At 45.8% G+C, this 20334-nt stretch overlaps 1 protein-coding gene across 1 annotated transcript in view; it reads right to left on the bottom strand.

Annotated features, from left to right (window-relative positions):
* LOC135531501 (otogelin-like) overlaps positions 1–20334 on the bottom strand; it is a gene marked incomplete at its 3' end in the record, with an annotated part of 128424 nt that overhangs the window by 89107 nt on the left and 18983 nt on the right. The window contains 5 exon segments of the mRNA XM_064959530.1: positions 5986–6094; positions 7094–7219; positions 7856–7965; positions 13579–13685; positions 15846–15976. Of these exon segments, the coding sequence (XP_064815602.1) occupies positions 5986–6094; positions 7094–7219; positions 7856–7965; positions 13579–13685; positions 15846–15976 (583 nt within the window).

The following is a 20334-nucleotide window of genomic DNA, read 5'->3' as shown; positions in this document are numbered from 1 at the left end:
ACCACCAGGAGACTGTCCAACGCCACGAAGCCGCCCTGGTTCAGCAAGAGGCCTTAATGGCTAGACATTCTCATCTTCTGTCGGAGATGCTGACTTCCATTAAGCAAATATCTGATCGTCTTACCCCGGCAACAGTTCCCGTCCCAGTACCTCAGATTCACGTACCCATGGCAGTTAACCCCCTGGCCGAACCTCGTCTTCCACCTCCCCAACGGTTCTCAGGTGATCCAAGTGCTTGTAAAGGGTTTCTCACCCAATGTTTTCTCTCCTTTGAGCTACAACCCTCGGCGTTTCCCACCGACCGGTCTAAGATCGCTTATATCATCACCCTGCTGTCGGAAAAAGCCCTGGCCTGGGCTACTGCTGTGTGGGATGCCCATAGTTCCTGCTGTGCCAGCTACTCTGCCGTTGCTGAGGAATTCAAACGAGTGTTTAAGGCCCAAGCAGTGGTTCTGACTCAGCCAAACAGCTCCTGACTCTCCACCAAGGTTGGCGCAGCGTGACGGACTATGCCATCCAGTTCCGCACGGTGGCAGCAGCAAGTGGCTGGAACAACGAGGCGCTCACGGTGTGCTTTCTGAAAGGCCTTTCCGACACTATCCAAGATGAACTGGCCACTCGGGAACCACCGGACAATCTCGAGTCCCTGATCAAGTTGGCCTCACGCATTGACCAGCGTCTGAGAGAGAGAGAACTCAACCGTAGACCTCTAGCCCCTATCAGTCCCAGCTCCGAGTCCCCACCTTTATCCTCGCTGGCTCCATCGGAACCCATGCAGATTGGACGCATCTCCCAGGCTGAGAGAGACCGCCGTATGAGGAGCGACGCTGTCTATATTGCGGCAAACCGGGCCATTTCCATTCCACGTGTCCCGGGCTCCAGGGAAACGCTCTGTCCCGTACAGACCGGGGGAACTGTAACGGGAAACATAACCTCCTCCCATCCGTCCAACTCCAGTCTGCTCATTCCAGTCACCCTCTCCTGGGACAACCACAAGCTTCACCTTCAAGCCTTGGTAGACTCTGGAGCCGCAGGTAACTTCATGGATGGTGTCTGGGCGAAGAAGAATGGCGTTCCCTCTGAACCTCTAAGTGAACCCATGAGGGTCACTACATTGGATGGAAGCCCTTTGGGATCTGGACTTGTCACTCATGTCACTACCTCCTTGCGACTTTCAGTTTCACAACACCAGGAATTGATGAACTTTCATTTGATCTCCTGTTCCGAGTTCCCTCTCGTCCTTGGATACCCCTGGCTTCACAGCCATAACCCTCACATCGACTGGTCTGTGGGCACTATCAAGCAGTGGGGTCCTACGTGCCAAGCTACTTGTATTTTCCAGAATTCCCGAGTTCTACTCCCGAGTCTTTAGAATCCATCGATCTGACCCGAGTTCCCGAGTGTTACCATGACCTCAAACTGGTGTTTAGCAAACAGAGGGCCACCATGCTACCACCCCATAGACCTTACGATTGCCCCATCGACCTGTTTCCGGGCACTTGCCCCCCAGGGGTCGGATCTTTTCCCTATCTCCACCCGAACGAGCTGCTATGGATACCTACATCAAGGACGCTCTGGAAGCAGGCCTCATGCGTCCATCCACCTCCCCGGCGGGAGCAGGGTTTTTTCTTTGTGGCCAAGAAAGACGGTGGATTACGTCCTTGCATCGACTACCGGGGACTCAATGCCATAACCGTCCGTAACCGTTACCCGCTACCCCTTATGGCCACAGCCTTCGAGCTGCTCCAGGAAGCAGTTGTTTTCACTAAGCTTGACCTGCGGAACGCATACCATCTTGTGCGGATCAGACCTGGTGACGAGTGGAAGACCGCTTTCAACACGCCTACTGGTCACTATGAATACTTGGTGATGCCCTTCGGCCTGACCAACGCACCAGCGGTGTTCCAAGCGCTCATAAACGATGTGCTTAGGGATATGCTTAACATATTTGTGTTCGTTTACTTGGATGACATCCTCATCTTTTCGAGCTCCCTTCAAGAACACACTAAGTATGTCAGACAAGTACTCAAACGCCTCCTGGACAGCCATCTGTACGTTAAGCCGGAAAAATGTGAATTCCATTCATCCCGAGTACAATTCCTGGGATTTGTAGTGGAGCCCGGTCGAGTCCAAATGGACCCCAGGAAGGTAGGGGCGGTAGCGGATTGGCCCACCCCCAAATCCGTTAAGGAAGTTCAGCGTTTCCTGGGCTTCACAAACTTTTACCGCAAGTTCATCAAGAACTTCAGCTTGGTGGCAGCCCCTCTCTCAGCTTTAACCAAGGGTGGCAATGCAAGGTTTTTGTGGGGAAGAGAAGCTGAGACGGCCTTCCAAGGACTCAAGCAGCGCATTCTCTCTGCTCCCATCCTGATACTACCGACTACGGATGAACCATTTGTGGTGGAGGTAGACGCATCAGAGGTTGGTGTTGGAGCTGTCCTGTCTCAGAGGGGTGAAGACAAGAAGCTTCATCCGTGCGCTTTCTTCTCACACCGGCTTACCCCGACTGAGAGGAACTACGATGTGGGGGATCGTGAACTCCTAGCGATTAAGATGGCATTGAAGGAATGGAGACACTGGCTCGAGGGGGCTTCTCAACAGTTTCAAGTGCTTACGGACCACAAAAATCTGGAGTATATCCAGCAGGCGAAGCGGTTGAACTCTAGACAAGCTAGATGGTCTCTTTTCTTCAATCGATTCCAGTTTATCCTCACCTATCGGCCCGGGTCGAAGAATCTCAAACCGGATGCCCTGTCCCGAGTCTACGCTCCTGCCATTCGAGATGACACGGACATGCCTGTCCTTCCTGCTGCTAAGATTGTGGCTCCGATCTCGTGGCAAGTTGAGGATACCGTGAGACGTGCTCAAGCTAGCGAACCGGACCCGAAAGGAGGTCCTGCCAATCGGTTGTTTGTCCCCAAGGCAGTGAGGACTCAGGTCCTTCTGTGGGGGCACTCCTCTCGCCTCACCTGTCATCCGGGCGTAGGTCGCACCTTGGAGTTCATCCAGCGTAAGTTCTGGTGGCCTACCATAAGAGAAGACGTTGCCACTTTCGTCAATGCCTGTCCCGTGTGCTGCCAGGGCAAATCTTCTCACCTCCGCCCTCAAGGACTCCTTCACCCTTTACCTGTTCCCCACAGACCCTGGTCCCATATCTCATTGGACTTTATTACTGGACTTCCTCCATCCCATGGCAATACTACTATCCTAGTCATAATCGACAGGTTTTCAAAGGCGGCCAGGTTCGTCCCTCTGACTAAGTTACCTTCTGCCAAGGAAACGGCTGAGTTGGTAATTAATCATGTGTTCCGAGTCTTTGGCATTCCTCAAGATATGGTTTCTGACAGAGGTCCCCAGTTCGCCTCAAGGTTTTGGAAGGCCTTCTGCCAACTCATGGGGGCTTCTGCCAGTCTATCTTCAGGGTACCATCCGGAGTCCAACGGCCAAACAGAGAGGATGAATCAAGAGCTGGAAACCACCCTCCGATATATGACTCGTGACAACCCGTCCACATGGTCATCCTTTATTGTTTGGGCCGAATACGCGCACAACACCTTGCGCTCCTCCTCCACTGGTATGTCCCTTGCACGAGTGTCAGTTTGGCTATGCTCCTCCATTGTTCCCGGACCAGGAGGCAGAAGTCAGAGTGCCTTCAGCCTTGAAGTTCGTCAGACGCTGTCGGCTTATGTGGAGGAAGACCCGTCTTAATCTTATGCGTTCCTCACAGAGGTACCAACAACAAGCCAACAGACGTCGCCGACCCGGGCCTACCCTGCGCCCCGGCCAGAGAGTCTGGCTCTCCACAAGAGACTTACCTCTACGGGTGGAGTCTCGCAAGCTGTCCCAAAAATACATCGGTCCCTTCAAGGTTGCCAGGAGAGTTAACCCAGTTTCTTATCGCCTACACTTACCCAGATCCCTTAAGATTAATCCCACATTTCACATTTCATTGTTAAAACCTGTTGTTTTTTCTCCCCTTGTCCCGGCAGACAGACCTCCCCCTCCGCCTCGTGTCATTGGAGGCCAGCCGGCTTATACCGTCCATCGGATACTGGATTCCCGCCGGGTGCAGCGGTCCTGGCAGTATCTGGTGGACTGGGAAGGCTACGGTCCCGAGGAGCGCTCCTGGGTTCCTGCCAAAGACATCCTGGATCCTGACCTCATTCGTCAGTTCAGGGCCCTCCACCCTGAGAGAGCTGGTAGGAACGTCAGGAGCCGTTCCTAGGGGGATTCTGTCAGGATTTGGCCAGGGTTGTTCCGGGTTTTGGTCACTAGATGCCCCCATTGTGCTTTTTGACCTTATGTTTTTTCCCTTGTTCCCCATTATTATTTGCACCTGTGCCTCGTTTTTCCCTGATTGTATTTAAACCCTTAGTTTCCCTCAGTTCTGTGCTCTGTGTTTGTATGTTAGCACCCAGCCCTAGTGTTCTGTGTTTTCTTGTCGATTCCGATGGATGCACTTGTGGAATTCTGTTTTTGGTTTTTGAGTATCTCTTGAGGCTTTTTTGTGCTATTCCTACCACCTTTTGGATTTGCCATTTTTGTAATGAAGGATGAGATGATAGAGAGATCATAGAGAGATGATAGAGAGATGAGATTATAGAGAGATGAGATGATAAAGAGATGAGATTTCTTTTCTTTTTTTTACCTTTATTTAACTAGGCAAGTCAGTTAAGAACAAATTCTTATTTTCAATGACGGCCTAGGAACAGCGGGTTAACTGCCTGTTCAGGGGCAGAACGACAGATTTGTACCTTGTCAGCTCGGGGATTTGAACTTGCAACCTTCCGGTTACTAGCCCAACGCTCTAACCACTAGGCGAGGAGAGATGATAGAGAGATGATAGAGAGATGATAGATGAGATGATAGAGAGATGAGAAGATAAAGAGATTAGATCATAGAGAGATGATAGAGAGATGGGGTGACTAGAGAAATTAGATGATAAAGAGATGACAGAGAGATGATAGAGAGAAGAGAAGATAAAGAGATGAGATCATAGAGAGATGATAGAGAGATGATAGAGAGATGATAGAGAGATGAGGTGATAGAGAGATGAGATGATAAAGAAATTAGATGATAAAGAGATGACATAGAGATAATAGCGAGATGATAGAGAGATGAGATGATAAAGAGATGACAGAGAGATGATAGAGAGATCATAGGGAGATCATAGAGAGATGATAGATGAGATGATAGAGAGATGAGAAGATAAAGAGATGAGATCATAGAGAGATGAGATGACAAAGAGATGAGATGATAGAGAGATGATGTGATAGATGAGATGATAAAGAGATGAGATGATAAAGAGATGAGATGATAGAGAGGAGAGGAGAGATCATAGAGAGATGATAGATGAGATGATAGAGAGATGAGAAGATAAAGAGATCATAGAGAGATGATAGAGAGATGAGAGATGAGATGATAGAGAGGAGAGATGATAGAGAGATGATAATGAGATGATAGAGAGGAGAGATGATAGAGAGATCAGATGATAAAGAGATGATATAGAGATGAGAGAGAAATTATAGAGAGAGTAGATGATAGAGATGAGATGATAGAGAGATGATAAAGAGATGATAGAGAGATGATATAGAGATGAGAGAGGGATTATAGAGATGAGATGATTGAGAGATGAGATCATAGTGAGATCATAGAGAGATGAGATGATAGATTCAATGAGATGATAGAGAGATGAGATGATAGAGAGATGAGATGATACAGACAAGATAGAGAGATGTGATGATAGAGAGATGAGATGATTGAGAGATGATAGAGAGAGAGATGATATAGATATGAGAGAGAGATTACAGAGAGAGTAGATGATAGAGAGATGATAGAGAGATGAGATCATAGAGAGATGATATAGAGATGAGAGAGATATTATAGAGAGAGGAGATGGTAGAGAGATGAGATGATAGAGAGATTACAGAGAGAGTAGATGATAGAGAGATGATAGAGAGATGAGATCATAGAGAGATGTCCTACCAGTTGTTACACTCCTCCTGAACGGTCTGTCCGAAGGGGTAGACCATGCCGTGGTATTCACAGGGACAGTCTGAGGCCTTCACACAACTTCCCTCCTCATAGATCAGGTCTGGGAGAGACACATTCAGACAGAGAGAGGAATAGGAGACAGACAGAGAATTCAGTTAGTCTAGACATTGAGAGATGGGTTGGAATATGGGTCTCTAATAGGTCTAACTCAGGGAGAGGGGATATGGGGAGAGTGTAGAAGACAGGTGGTTTGTAAAGGGGTAATAAGTAGATTTTACACCTTTAGAACTAATGTTTTAACTCGTTAATTGAAATTAACCAATTCGTTATTAACTGTTTATTAATGATTCAGAAACTATCCACAAACAAATGACTAACGGTATGAAACGACTTCTACTAAACTCTTTCCAACCCCTTTATAAAGTCTTATTTTATAAAGTCTTGTTTTATAAAGTCTATTTTATAAAGTTTTATTTTATAAAGTCTTATTTTATAAAGTCTTGTTTTATAACGTCTAATTTTATAAAGTCTTATTTTATAAAGTCTTATTTTATAAAGTCTTATTTTATAAATAATTATTTAATAAAGTCTTATTTAATAAAGTATTATTTTATAAAGTATTATTTTAAAAATAATTATTTTATAAAGTCTTATTTTATAAAGTATTACTTTATAAAGTCTTATTTTATAAAGTCTTATTTTATAAAGTCTTATTTTATAAAGTCTTCAAAATGCAAGACAAAAGAGGGAGCGCTGCTTTGGAATCACCTGTGAAGACAAAGAGAGGTGCTCATGGGAGAACGGGAATAACAAACTAAACAAGTTGCAGCTGTGTAGAAGCATCATACTTCAAAAACAAACAAACAAAGTTTCAGCTGTGTAAAAGCATCAAACTTCAAAAACAAACGGAAGTACTTTATTTTATTATTATTATTATATTATTATTTATTATATTATTTCAGCCTCGATTCCATGTTCGAAACAGAGAAAGGCACCAACGCGTCACGGCTCACAGGCCTTCTTCATGTCGCAGTGCCTTTAATGTAAGAGTATTTCAAAGTAAAGTAACAGTAATCAACAACAGGAGCGTAAGTCTCACCGTCGGGACAGTAGCATCCGTCTAGACACTGCAGCTTGTTGTCAAAGCACATTCTGTCCATGTTACAGGACACAGGGCAGCAGGTGATGCACTCCTTATACTGCAGACCGGGAGGGCACGGCATCGCTGGGGAACACAGGAAGTGACACCGTGAGACAGGATGTAGCATCACAAGACAGGAAGTAACACCGTGAGACAGGATGTAGCATCACAAGACAGGAAGTGACATTAGCGGGACATGAAGTGATATCACGAGACAGGAAGTAACATCACAAGACAGGAAGTGACACCGTGAGACAGGATGTAACATCACAAGACAGGAAGTAACATTAGCGGGACATGAAGTGATATCACGAGACAGGAGGTAACATCACAAGACAGGAAGTGACACTGTGAGACAGGATGTAACATCACAAGACAGGAAGTGACATTAGCGGGACATGAAGTGATATCACGAGACAGGAAGTAACATCACAAGACAGGAAGTGACACCGTGAGACAGGAGGTAACATCACAAGACAGGAAGTGACATTAGCGGGACATGAAGTGACATCACGAGACAGGAGGTAACGTTACAAATGTTTGACATTACATTTGTCTTGGGGGTTTGTTTCGTGTAATTACATACCATGTGTGACTTGAAGGAATGTTTTTTGGGGGGCAACAAGCCAACTGAAACGGCACTTAATTATCTGCACTAAAACTAACTACAGTGAATCCTGCATGAGGGTTTGGGTAAATAACGTTATGAAGGGAACCTACCACACTGTGGTATGTGAGTCCGCCAGTCCGTCAGTGGGTGGTCGGCGTGGGCACAGGCCCGGGCATACTCCGTGAACACCTGGCATACCACATCACCGTTGGGACCCGACCTTCATTCAGGGCAAGATAAAAAAACAGAATACGACTCTTTCACTGAACAGAAGCCAAAGACAGGTCGACAGGGAGACAGGATTTTACACTGAAGCTTTACAACACCTACAAAATACTTACAGAGGAAGGGATATAGTTTACAACAGGTACAAAACACTTACAGAGAAGGGATGTAGTTTAGAACACGCACAAAACACTTACAGAGAAGGGATGTAGTTTAGAACACATACAAAACACTTACAGTGGAAGGGATGTAGTTTAGAACACGTACAAAACACTTACAGAGAAGGGATGTAGTTTAGAACACGTACAAAACACTTACAGAGAAGGGATGTAGTTTAGAACACGTACAAAACAATTACAGAGAAGGGATTTAGTTTAGAATACCTACAAAACACTTACAGAGAAGGGATGTAGTTTAGAATACCTACAAAACACTTACAGAGAAGGGATGTAGTTTAGAATACCTACAAAACACTTACAGAGGAAGGGATGTAGTTTAGAACACATACAAAACACTTACAGTGGAAGGGATGTAGTTTAGAACATGTACAAAACACTTACAGAGAAGGGATGTAGTTTAGAACATGTACAAAACACTTAGAGAGAAGGGATGTAGTTTAGAACACATACAAAACACTTACAGAGAAGGGATGTAGTTTAGAACAGGTACAAAACACTTACAGAGAAGGGATGTAGTTTAGAACACATACAAAACACTTACAGAGAAGGGATGTAGTTTAGAACACGTACAAAACACTTACAGAGAAGGGATGTAGTTTCGAACACATACAAAACACTTACAGAGAAGGGATGTAGTTTAGAACACATACAAAACACTTACAGAGAAGGGATGTAGTTTAGAACACATACAAAACACTTACAGAGAAGGGATGTAGTTTAGAACACGTACAAAACACTTACAGAGAAGGGATGTAGTTTAGAACACATACAAAACACTTACAGAGAAGGATGAGTTTAGAATACCTACAAAACACTTACAGAGAAGGGATGTAGAACACGTACAAAACAATTACAGAGAAGGGATTTAGTTTAGAATACCTACAAAACACTTACAGAGAAGGGATTAGTTTAGAATACCTACAAAACACTTACAGAGAAGGGATGTAGTTTAGAATACCTACAAAACACTTACAGAGAAGGGATGTAGGATACAAAACACTTACAGAGAAGGGATGTAGTTTAGAATACCTACAAAACACTTACAGAGAAGGGATGTAGTTTAGAACACGCACAAAACACTTACAGAGAAGGGATGTAGTTTAGAACACATACAAAACACTTACAGTGGAAGGGATGTAGTTTAGAACATGTACAAAACACTTACAGAGAAGGGATGTAGTTTAGAACATGTACAAAACACTTACAGAGAAGGGATGTAGTTTAGAACACATACAAAACAATTACAGAGAAGGGATTTAGTTTAGAATACAAAACACTTACAGAGAAGGGATGTAGTTTAGAACACCTACAAAACACTTACAGAGAAGGGATGTAGTTTAGAATACCTACAAAACACTTACAGAGGAAGGGATGTAGTTTAGAACACATACAAAACACTTACAGTGGAAGGGATGTAGTTTAGAACATGTACAAAACACTTACAGAGAAGGGATGTAGTTTAGAACATGTACAAAACACTTAGAGAGAAGGGATGTAGTTTAGAACACATACAAAACACTTACAGAGAAGGGATGTAGTTTAGAACAGGTACAAAACACTTACAGAGAAGGGATGTAGTTTAGAACACATACAAAACACTTACAGAGAAGGGATGTAGTTTAGAACACGTACAAAACACTTACAGAGAAGGGATGTAGTTTCGAACACATACAAAACACTTACAGAGAAGGGATGTAGTTTAGAACACATACAAAACACTTACAGAGAAGGGATGTAGTTTAGAACACGTACAAAACACTTACAGAGAAGGGATGTAGTTTAGAACACGTACAAAACAATTACAGAGAAGGGATTTAGTTTAGAATACCTACAAAACACTTACAGAGAAGGGATGTAGTTTAGAATACCTACAAAACACTTACAGAGAAGGGATGTAGTTTAGAATACCTACAAAACACTTACAGAGGAAGGGATGTAGTTTAGAACACATACAAAACACTTACAGTGGAAGGGATGTAGTTTAGAACATGTACAAAACACTTACAGAGAAGGGATGTAGTTTAGAACATGTACAAAACACTTACAGAGAAGGGATGTAGTTTAGAACACATACAAAACACTTACAGAGAAGGGATGTAGTTTAGAACAGGTACAAAACACTTACAGAGAAGGGATGTAGTTTAGAACACATACAAAACACTTACAGAGAAGGGATGTAGTTTAGAACACATACAAAACACTTACAGAGAAGGGATGTAGTTTAGAACATGTACAAAACACTTACAGAGAAGGGATGTAGTTTAGAACACATACAAAACACTTACAGAGAAGGGATGTAGTTTAGAACACATACAAAACACTTACAGAGAAGGGATGTAGTTTAGAACACGTACAAAACACTTACAGAGAAGGGATGTAGTTTAGAACACATACAAAACACTTACAGAGAAGGGATGTAGTTTAGAACAGGTACAAAACACTTACAGAGAAGGGATGTAGTTTAGAACATGTACAAAACACTTACAGAGAAGGGATGTAGTTTAGAACACGTACAAAACACTTACAGTGGAAGGGATGAAGAAGTATCCATTTTGCAGTTTTCATCACGTACAAAAATGATTATAGTAATGTTCCTAGTTGTAGTATTTGTAGACTAGTTAATACTAACAGAGGTCGTTGGTGACTAGTTAATATTAACAGAGGTCGTTGGTGACTAGTTATTACTAACAGAGGTCGTTGGTGACTAGTCAGTACTAACAGAGGTCGTTGGTGACTCGTCAGTACTTACAGACAGAGGTCGTTGGTGACTAGTCAGTACTTAGAGACAGAGGTCGTTGGTGACTAGTTATTACTAACAGACAGAGGTCGTTGGTGACTAGTCAGTACTTACAGACAGAGGTCGTTGGTGACTAGTCAGTACTTACAGACAGAGGTCGTTGGTGACTAGTTATTACTTACAGACAGAGGTCGTTGGTGACTAGTCAGTACTTAGAGACAGAGGTCGTTGGTGACTAGTCATTACTAACAGACAGAGGTCGTTGGTGACTAGTCAGTACTTACAGACAGAGGTCGTTGGAGACTAGTCATTACTAACAGACAGAGGTCGTTGGTGACTAGTCAGTACTTACAGACAGAGGTCGTTGGTGACTAGTCAGTACTAACAGACAGAGGTCGTTGGTGACTAGTCAGTACTAACAGACAGAGGTCGTTGGTGACTAGTCAGTACTTAGAGACAGAGGTCGTTGGTGACTAGTCAGTACTTATAGACAGAGGTCGTTGGTGACTAGTCAGTACTTACAGACAGAGGTCGTTGGTGACTAGTCAGTACTTATAGACAGAGGTCGTTGGTGACTAGTCAGTACTTACAGACAGAGGTCGTTGGTGACTAGTCATTACTAACAGACAGAGGTCGTTGGTGACTAGTCAGTACTAACAGACAGAGGTCGTTGGTGACTAGTCAGTACTTAGAGACAGAGGTCGTTGGTGACTAGTCAGTACTTATAGACAGAGGTCGTTGGTGACTAGTCAGTACTTACAGACAGAGGTCGTTGGTGACTAGTCAGTACTTATAGACAGAGGTCGTTGGTGACTAGTCAGTACTTAGAGACAGAGGTCGTTGGTGACTAGTCAGTACTTACAGACAGAGGTCGTTGGTGACTAGTCATTACTAACAGACAGAGGTCGTTGGTGACTAGTCAGTACTAATAGACAGAGGTCGTTGGTGACTAGTCAGTACTAATAGACAGAGGTCGTTGGTGACTAGTCATTACTAACAGACAGAGGTCGTTGGTGACTAGTCAGTACTAATAGACAGAGGTCGTTGGTGACTAGTCAGTACTAATAGACAGAGGTCGTTGGTGACTAGTCAGTACTTACAGACAGAGGTCGTTGGTGACTAGTCAGTACTTAGAGACAGAGGTCGTTGGAGCAGCTAGCCATGTAAGACAGAGGTCGTTGGTGACTAGTCAGTACTTACAGACAGAGGTCGTTGGAGCAGCTAGCCATGTAAGACAGAGGTCGTTGGTGACTAGTCAGTGCTTACAGACAGAGGTCGTTGGAGCAGCTAGCCATGTAAGACAGAGGTCATTGGTGACTAGTCAGTACTAATAGACAGAGGTCGTTGGTGACTAGTTATTACTAACAGAGGTCGTTGGTGACTAGTCAGTACTTACAGACAGAGGTCGTTGGAGCAGCTAGCCATGTAAGACAGAGGTCGTTGGTGACTAGTCAGTGCTTACAGACAGAGGTCGTTGGAGCAGCTAGCCATGTAAGACAGAGGTCGTTGGTGACTAGTCAGTACTTACAGACAGAGGTCGTTGGTGACTAGTTATTACTAACAGAGGTCGTTGGTGACTAGTTATTACTAACAGAGGTCGTTGGTGACTAGTTATTACTAACAGAAGTTGTTGGTGACTAGTTATTAATAACAGAGGTCGTTGGTGACTAGTTATTAATAACAGAGGTCGTTGGTGACTAGTTATTAATAACAGAGGTCGTTGGTGACTAGTTATTAATAACAGAGGTCGTTGGTGACTAGTCAGTACTAACAGACAGAGGTCGTTCGTGACTAGTCATTACTAACAGAGGTCGTTGGTGACTAGTTATTAATAACAGAGGTCGTTGGTGACTAGTCAGTACTAACAGACAGAGGTCGTTGGAGCAGCTAGCCATGTAAGACAGAGGTCGTTGGTGACTAGTCAGTACTTATAGACAGAGGTCGTTGGTGACTAGTCAGTACTTACAGACAGAGGTCGTTGGTGACTAGTCAGTACTTATAGACAGAGGTCGTTGGTGACTAGTCAGTACTTATAGACAGAGGTCGTTGGTGACTAGTCAGTACTTATAGACAGAGGTCGTTGGTGACTAGTCAGTACTTACAGACAGAGGTCGTTGGTGACTAGTCAGTACTTAGAGACAGAGGTCGTTGGTGACTAGTCAGTACTTAGAGACAGAGGTCGTTGGTGACTAGTCAGTACTTAGGTCGTTGGTGCAGCTAGCCATAAGACAGAGGTCGTTGGTGACTAGTCAGTACTTACAGACAGAGGTCGTTGGTGACTAGTCAGTACTTAGAGACAGAGGTCGTTGGTGACTAGTCAGTACTTACAGATAGAGGTCGTTGGTGACTAGTTATTACTAACAGACAGAGGTCGTTGGAGCAGCTAGCCATGTAAGACAGAGGTCGTTGGTGACTAGTCAGTACTTACAGACAGAGGTCGTTGGAGCAGCTAGCCATGTAAGACAGAGGTCGTTGGTGACTAGTCAGTACTAATAGACAGAGGTCGTTGGAGCAGCTAGCCATGTAAGACAGAGGTCGTTGGTGACTAGTCAGTACTTATAGACAGAGGTCGTTGGAGCAGCTAGCCATGTAAGACAGAGGTCGTTGGTGACTAGTCAGTACTTACAGACAGAGGTCGTTGGAGCAGCTAGCCATGTAAGACAGAGGTCGTTGGTGACTAGTCAGTACTTACAGACAGAGGTCGTTGGAGCAGCTAGCCATGTAAGACAGAGGACTGACAAACTCATGACAGCCGGTAAATGGTTCCATCAGAAGCATTGCACACACCTCCTCCACTTTCTGTTGGTGAAAACAAAGTAAGCACAAGGTCCAAGTTTACCTCACACAAACCCAGAACAGGAAATTAATCACACAAACCCAGAACAGGAAATTAATCACACAAACCCAGAACAGGAAATGAATCACACAAACCCAGAACAGGAAATTAATCACACAAACACAGAACAGGAAATTAATCACACAAACCCAGAACAGGAAATTAATCACACAAACCCAGAACAGGAAATTAATCACACAAACCCAGAACAGGAAATTAATCACACAAACCCAGAACAGGAAAATAAAGAACACACACAGAGTTAGAGTAGTTCAATTTAGGATAATTAAATCTAAAAAAGTGTGTAAGATTCAAAAATGTCCTTTTTAAATAATTGTGGTCCCTCATGTAGAGACTGAGAACCACTGGTCCAAGCAGAGACTTGGCAGTTAGCAGCAACAGAGATGTCTTCATAACACAATCACTTCCTGTATGTGAGGTTAAGGTCAGGGTTATTCAAGGGTTACCTGTATGTGAGGTTAAGGTCAGGGTTATTCACTACCTGTATGTGAGGGTTAAGGTCAGGGCTATTCACTACCTGTATGTGAGGTTAAGGTCAGGGTTATTAACTACCTGTATGTGTGGGTCAGGGTTATTCACTACCTGTATGTGAGGGTTAAGGTCAGGGTTATTCACTACCTGTATGTGAGGGTTAAGGTCAGGGTTATTCACTACCTGTATGTGAGGGTTAAGGTCAGGGTTATTCACTACCTGTATGTGAGGTTAATGTCAGGGTTATTCACTACCTGTATGTGTGGGTCAGGGTTACTCACCAGTAGTATGTGTGGGTCAGGGTTATTCCCCACCCGTATGTGTGGGTCAGAGTTACTCACCAGTAGTATGTGTGGGTCAGGGTTACTCACCAGTAGTATGTGTGGGTCAGGGTTACTCACCAGTAGTATGTGAGGGTCAGGGTTACTCACCAGTAGTATGTGTGGGTCAGGGTTACTCACCAGTAGTATGTGCGGGTCAGGGTTACTCACCAGTAGTATGTGTGGGTCAGGGTTACTCACCAGTAGTATGTGAGGGTCAGGGTTACTCACCAGTAGTATGTGTGGGTCAGGGTTACTCACCAGTAGTATGTGTGGGTCAGGGTTACTCACCAGTAGTATGTGAGGGTCAGGGTTACTCACCAGTAGTATGTGTGGGTCAGGGTTACTCACCAGTAGTATGTGCGGGTCAGGGTTACTCACCAGTAGTATGTGAGGGTCAGGGTTACTCACCAGTAGTATGTGTGGGTCAGGGTTACTCACCAGTAGTATGTGTGGGTCAGGGTTACTCACCAGTAGTATGTGTGGGTCAGGGTTACTCACCAGTAGTATGTGCGGGTCAGGGTTACTCACCAGTAGTATGTGTGGGTCAGGGTTACTCACCAGTAGTATGTGTGGGTCAGGGTTACTCACCAGTAGTATGTGCGGGTCAGGGTTACTCACCAGTAGTATGTGTGGGTCAGGGTTACTCACCAGTAGTATGTGCAGGTCAGGGTTACTCACCAGTAGTATGTGCGGGTCAGGGTTACTCACCATTAGTATGTGAGGGTCAGGGTTACTCACCAGTAGTATGTGCGGGTCAGGGTTACTCACCAGTAGTATGTGCGGGTCAGGGTTACTCACCAGTAGTATGTGTGGGTCAGGGTTACTCACCAGTAGTATGTGAGGGTCAGGGTTACTCACTAGTAGTGTGTGTGGGTCAGGGTTACTCACCAGTAGTATGTGCGGGTCAGGGTTACTCACCAGTAGTATGTGCGGGTCAGGGTTACTCACCAGTAGTATGTGCGGGTCAGGGTTACTCACCAGTAGTATGTGCGGGTCAGGGTTACTCACCAGTAGTATGTGCGGGTCAGGGTTACTCACCAGTAGTATGTGCGGGTCAGGGTTACTCACCAGTAGTATGTGCGGGTCAGGGTTACTCACCAGTAGTATGTGCGGGTCAGGGTTACTCACCAGTAGTATGTGTGGGTCAGGGTTACTCACCAGTAGTATGTGCGGGTCAGGGTTACTCACCAGTAGTATGTGAGGGTCAGGGTTACTCACTAGTAGTGTGTGTGGGTCAGGGTTACTCACCAGTAGTATGTGCGGGTCAGGGTTACTCACCAGTAGTATGTGTGGGTCAGGGTTACTCACCAGTAGTATGTGTGGGTCACGTGAGGCGCAGGGCGAGGGGAACATGAAGGGCACCATGGGACACCTGGCCTGGTGAAGCTCCTCCTCCACCCAGCTGTTCCCAAACATGGACAGGTCCTCCGTCACCACACCTGTATGGGGAGACAGGCGGAGCACAGCAGAACATTACCACCGCGACAAGATGTTGTTCCAGCCCTACTTCTAACACACCTGATTGTAGCAGTAAGGTGCTCTTCAGGGCCTTGACAACCTGATTGTAGCAGTAATGTGCTCGTCAGTACCTTGATCACCTGATTGTAGCAGTAATGTGCTCTTCAGGGCCTTGATCACCTGATTGTAGCAGTAAGGTGCTCGTCAGTACCTTGATCACCTGATTGTAGCAGTAAGGTGCTCTTCAGGGCCTTGATCACCTGATTGTAGCAGTAAGGTGCTCGTCAGTACCTTGATCACCTGATTGTAGCAGTAAGGTGCTCTTCAGGGCCTTGATCACCTGATTGTAGCAGTAAGGTGCTCGTCAGGACCTTGACAACCTGATTGTAGCAGTAAGGTGCTCTTCAGGACCTTGACCACCTGATTGTAGCAGTAAGGTGCTCTTCAGGACCTTGACCACCTGATTGTAGCAGTAAGGTGCTCTTCAGGGCCTTGACCACCTGATTGTAGCAGTAAGGTGCTCTTCAGGACCTTGACCACCTGATTGTAGCAGTAAGGTGCTCTTCAGGGCCTTGACAACCTGATTGTAGCAGTAAGGTGCTCTTCAGGACTTTGACCACCTGATTGTAGCAGTAATGTGCTCTTCAGGACCTTGACCACCTGATTGTAGCAGTAAGGTGCTCTTCAGGGCCTTGATCACCTGATTGTAGCAGTAAGGTGCTCTTCAGGACTTTGACCACCTGATTGTAGCAGTAAGGTGCTCCTCAGGACCTTGACCACCTGATTGTAGCAGTAAGGTGCTCTTCAGGGCCTTGACCACCTGATTGTAGCAGTAAGGTGCTCTTCAGGGCCTTGACCACCTGATTGTAGCAGTAAGGTGCTCTTCGGGACCTTGACCACCTGATTGTAGCAGTAAGGTGCTCTTCAGGGCCTTGACCACCTGATTGTAGCAGTAAGGTGCTCGTCAGGGCCTTGACCACCTGATTGTAGCAGTAAGGTGCTCTTCAGGGCCTTGACCACCTGATTGTAGCAGTAAGGTGCTCTTCAGGGCCTTGATCACCTGATTGTAGCAGTAAGGTGCTCTTCGGGACCTTGACCACCTGATTGTAGCAGTAAGGTGCTCTTCAGGGCCTTGACCACCTGATTGTAGCAGTAAGGTGCTCTTCAGGGCCTTGATCACCTGATTGTAGCAGTAAGGTGCTCTTCAGTACCTTGACCACCTGATTGTAGCAGTAAGGTGCTCTTCGGGACCTTGACCACCTGATTGTAGCAGTAAGGTGCTCTTCGGGACCTTGACCACCTGATTGTAGCAGTAAGGTGCTCGTCAGGACCTTGACCACCTGATTGTAGCAGTAAGGTGCTCGTCAGTACCTTGACCACTTGATTGTAGCAGTAAGGTGCTCTTCAGGACCTTGACCACCTGATGGTAGCAGTAAGGTGCTCTTCGGGACCTTGACCACCTGATGGTAGCAGTAAGGTGCTCGTCAGTACCTTGACCACCTGATTGTAGCAGTAAGGTGCTCGTCAGTACCTTGACCACCTGATTGTAGCAGTAAGGTGCTCTTCAGGGCCTTGACCACCTGATTGTAGCAGTAAGGTGCTCTTCAGGGCCTTGATCACCTGATTGTAGCAGTAAGGTGCTCGTCAGGACCTTGATCACCTGATTGTAGCAGTAAGGTGCTCTTCAGGGCCTTGACCACCTGATTGTAGCAGTAAGGTGCTCTTCAGGACCTTGACCACCTGATTGTAGCAGTAAGGTGCTCTTCAGGGCCTTGAACACCTGATTGTAGCAGTAAGGTGCTCTTCAGTACCTTGACCACCTGATTGTAGCAGTAAGGTGCTCTTCAGGACCTTGACCACCTGATTGTAGCAGTAAGGTGCTCTTCAGGGCCTTGACCACCTGATTGTAGCAGTAAGGTGCTCGTCAGTACCTTGACCACTTGATTGTAGCAGTAAGGTGCTCTTCAGGACCTTGACCACCTGATTGTAGCAGTAAGGTGCTCTTCAGGGCCTTGACCACCTGATTGTAGCAGTAAGGTGCTCGTCAGGACCTTGACCACCTGATTGTAGCAGTAGGTGCGGGACCTTGACCACCTGATTGTAGCAGTAAGGTGCTCTTCGGGACCTTGACCACCTGATTGTAGCAGTAAGGTGCTCTTCAGGCCCTTGACCACCTGATTGTAGCAGTAGGTGCTCTTCAGGCCCTTGACCACCTGGTGCAGTAATGTGCTCTTCAGGGCCTTGACCACCTGATTGTGAGGTTGTCAGTACCTTGACCACCTGATTGTAAGTAAGGTGCTCTTCAGGGCCTTGACCACCTGATTGTAGCAGTAAGGTGCTCTTCAGGGCCTTGACCACCTGATTGTAGCAGTAATGTGCTCTTCAGGGCCTTGACCACCTGATTGTAGCAGTAATGTGCTCTTCAGGGCCTTGACCACCTGATTGTAGCAGTAAGGTGCTCTTCAGGGCCTTGACCAACTGATTGTAGCAGTAATGTGCTCTTCAGGGCCTTGACCACCTGATTGTAGCAGTAAGGTGCTCTTCAGGGCCTTGACCACCTGATTGTAGCAGTAAGGTGCTCGTCAGTACCTTGACCACCTGATTGTAGCAGTAATGTGCTCTTCAGGACCTTGACCACCTGATTGTAGCAGTAAGGTGCTCTTCAGGCCCTTGACCACCTGATTGTAGCAGTAAGGTGCTCTTCAGGCCCTTGACCACCTGATTGTAGCAGTAATGTGCTCTTCAGGGCCTTGACCACCTGATTGTAGCAGTAAGGTGCTCGTCAGTACCTTGACCACCTGATTGTAGCAGTAAGGTGCTCTTCAGGGCCTTGACCACCTGATTGTAGCAGTAAGGTGCTCTTCAGGGCCTTGACCACCTGATTGTAGCAGTAAGGTGCTCTTCAGGCCCTTGACCACCTGATTGTAGCAGTAAGGTGCTCGTCAGGACCTTGACCACCTGATTGTAGCAGTAAGGTGCTCTTCAGTACCTTGACCACCTGATTGTAGCAGTAAGGTGCTCGTCAGGACCTTGACCACCTGATTGTAGCAGTAAGGTGCTCTTCAGGACCTTGACCACCTGATTGTAGCAGTAATGTGCTCTTCAGGGCATTGACCACCTGATTGTAGCAGTAAGGTGCTCTTCAGGACCTTGACCACCTGATTGTAGCAGTAAGGTGCTCTTCAGGACCTTGACCACCTGATTGTAGCAGTAAGGTGCTCTTCGGGACGTTGATCAGCTGAATCAGGTGTGTTACAGCTGAGATGGAGCAAAAGCCTGCACCCCTGTGAGCTTTACAGAGGGAGGGGCCACCATTACTGGATCTGACCTGTGACTCTTTCTCTGTTCTTACCGTAGCTGGTCTTCAGTCCCTCCTCTACTGTTCTCTCTTTCTCTGTTCTTACCGTAGCTGGTCTTCAGTCCCTCCTCTACTGTTCTCTCTTTCTCTGTTCTTACCGTAGCTGGTCTTTAGGTCATCCTCTACTGTTCTCTCTTTCTCTGTTCTTACCGTAGCTGGTCTTCAGTCCCTCCTCTACTGTTCTCTCTTTCTCTGTTCTTACCGTAGCTGGTCTTCAGTCCCTCCTCTACTGTTCTCTCTTTCTCTGTTCTTACCATAGCTGGTCATCAGTCCCTCCTCTACAGTTCTCTCTTTCTCTGTTCTTAACGTAGCTGGTCTTCAGTCCCTCCTCTACTGTTCTCTCTTTCTCTGTTCTTACCGTAGCTGGTCTTCAGTCCCTCCTCTACTGTTCTCTCTTTCTCTGTTCTTACCATAGCTGGTCTTCAGTCCCTCCTCTACTGTTCTCTCTTTCTCTGTTCTTACCGTAGCTGGTCTTTAGGTCATCCTCTACTGTCCTCTCTTTCTCTGTTCTTACCGTAGCTGGTCTTCAGTCCCTCCTCTACTGTTCTCTCTTTCTCTGTTCTTACCATAGCTGGTCTTCAGTCCCTCCTCTACTGTTCTCTCTTCCTCTGTTCTTACCGTAGCTGGTCTTCAGTCCTTCCTCTATTGTTCTCTCTTTCTCTGTTCTTATCGTAGCTGGTCTTTAGGTCATCCTCTACTGTCCTCTCTTTCTCTGTTCTTACCGTAGCTGGTCTTTAGGTCATCCTCTACTGTTCTCTCTTTCTCTGTTCTTACCGTAGCTGGTCTTTAGGTCATCCTCTACAGTTCTCTCTTTCTCTGTTCTTACCGTAGCTGGTCTTTAGGTCATCCTCTACTGTTCTCTCTTTCTCTGTTCTTATCGTAGCTGGTCTTCAGTCCCTCCTCTACTGTTCTCTCTTTCTCTGTTCTTACCGTAGCTGGTCTTTAGGTCATCCTCTACTGTCCTCTCTTTCTCTGTTCTTA

This window comes from Oncorhynchus masou, unplaced genomic scaffold, assembly GCF_036934945.1.
Source record: "Oncorhynchus masou masou isolate Uvic2021 unplaced genomic scaffold, UVic_Omas_1.1 unplaced_scaffold_1607, whole genome shotgun sequence".
NCBI classification, from domain to species: domain Eukaryota; kingdom Metazoa; phylum Chordata; class Actinopteri; order Salmoniformes; family Salmonidae; genus Oncorhynchus; species Oncorhynchus masou.
The sequence above is the reverse complement of the archived record's forward strand: the minus strand, read 5'-3'. Positions and strand labels throughout refer to the sequence as shown.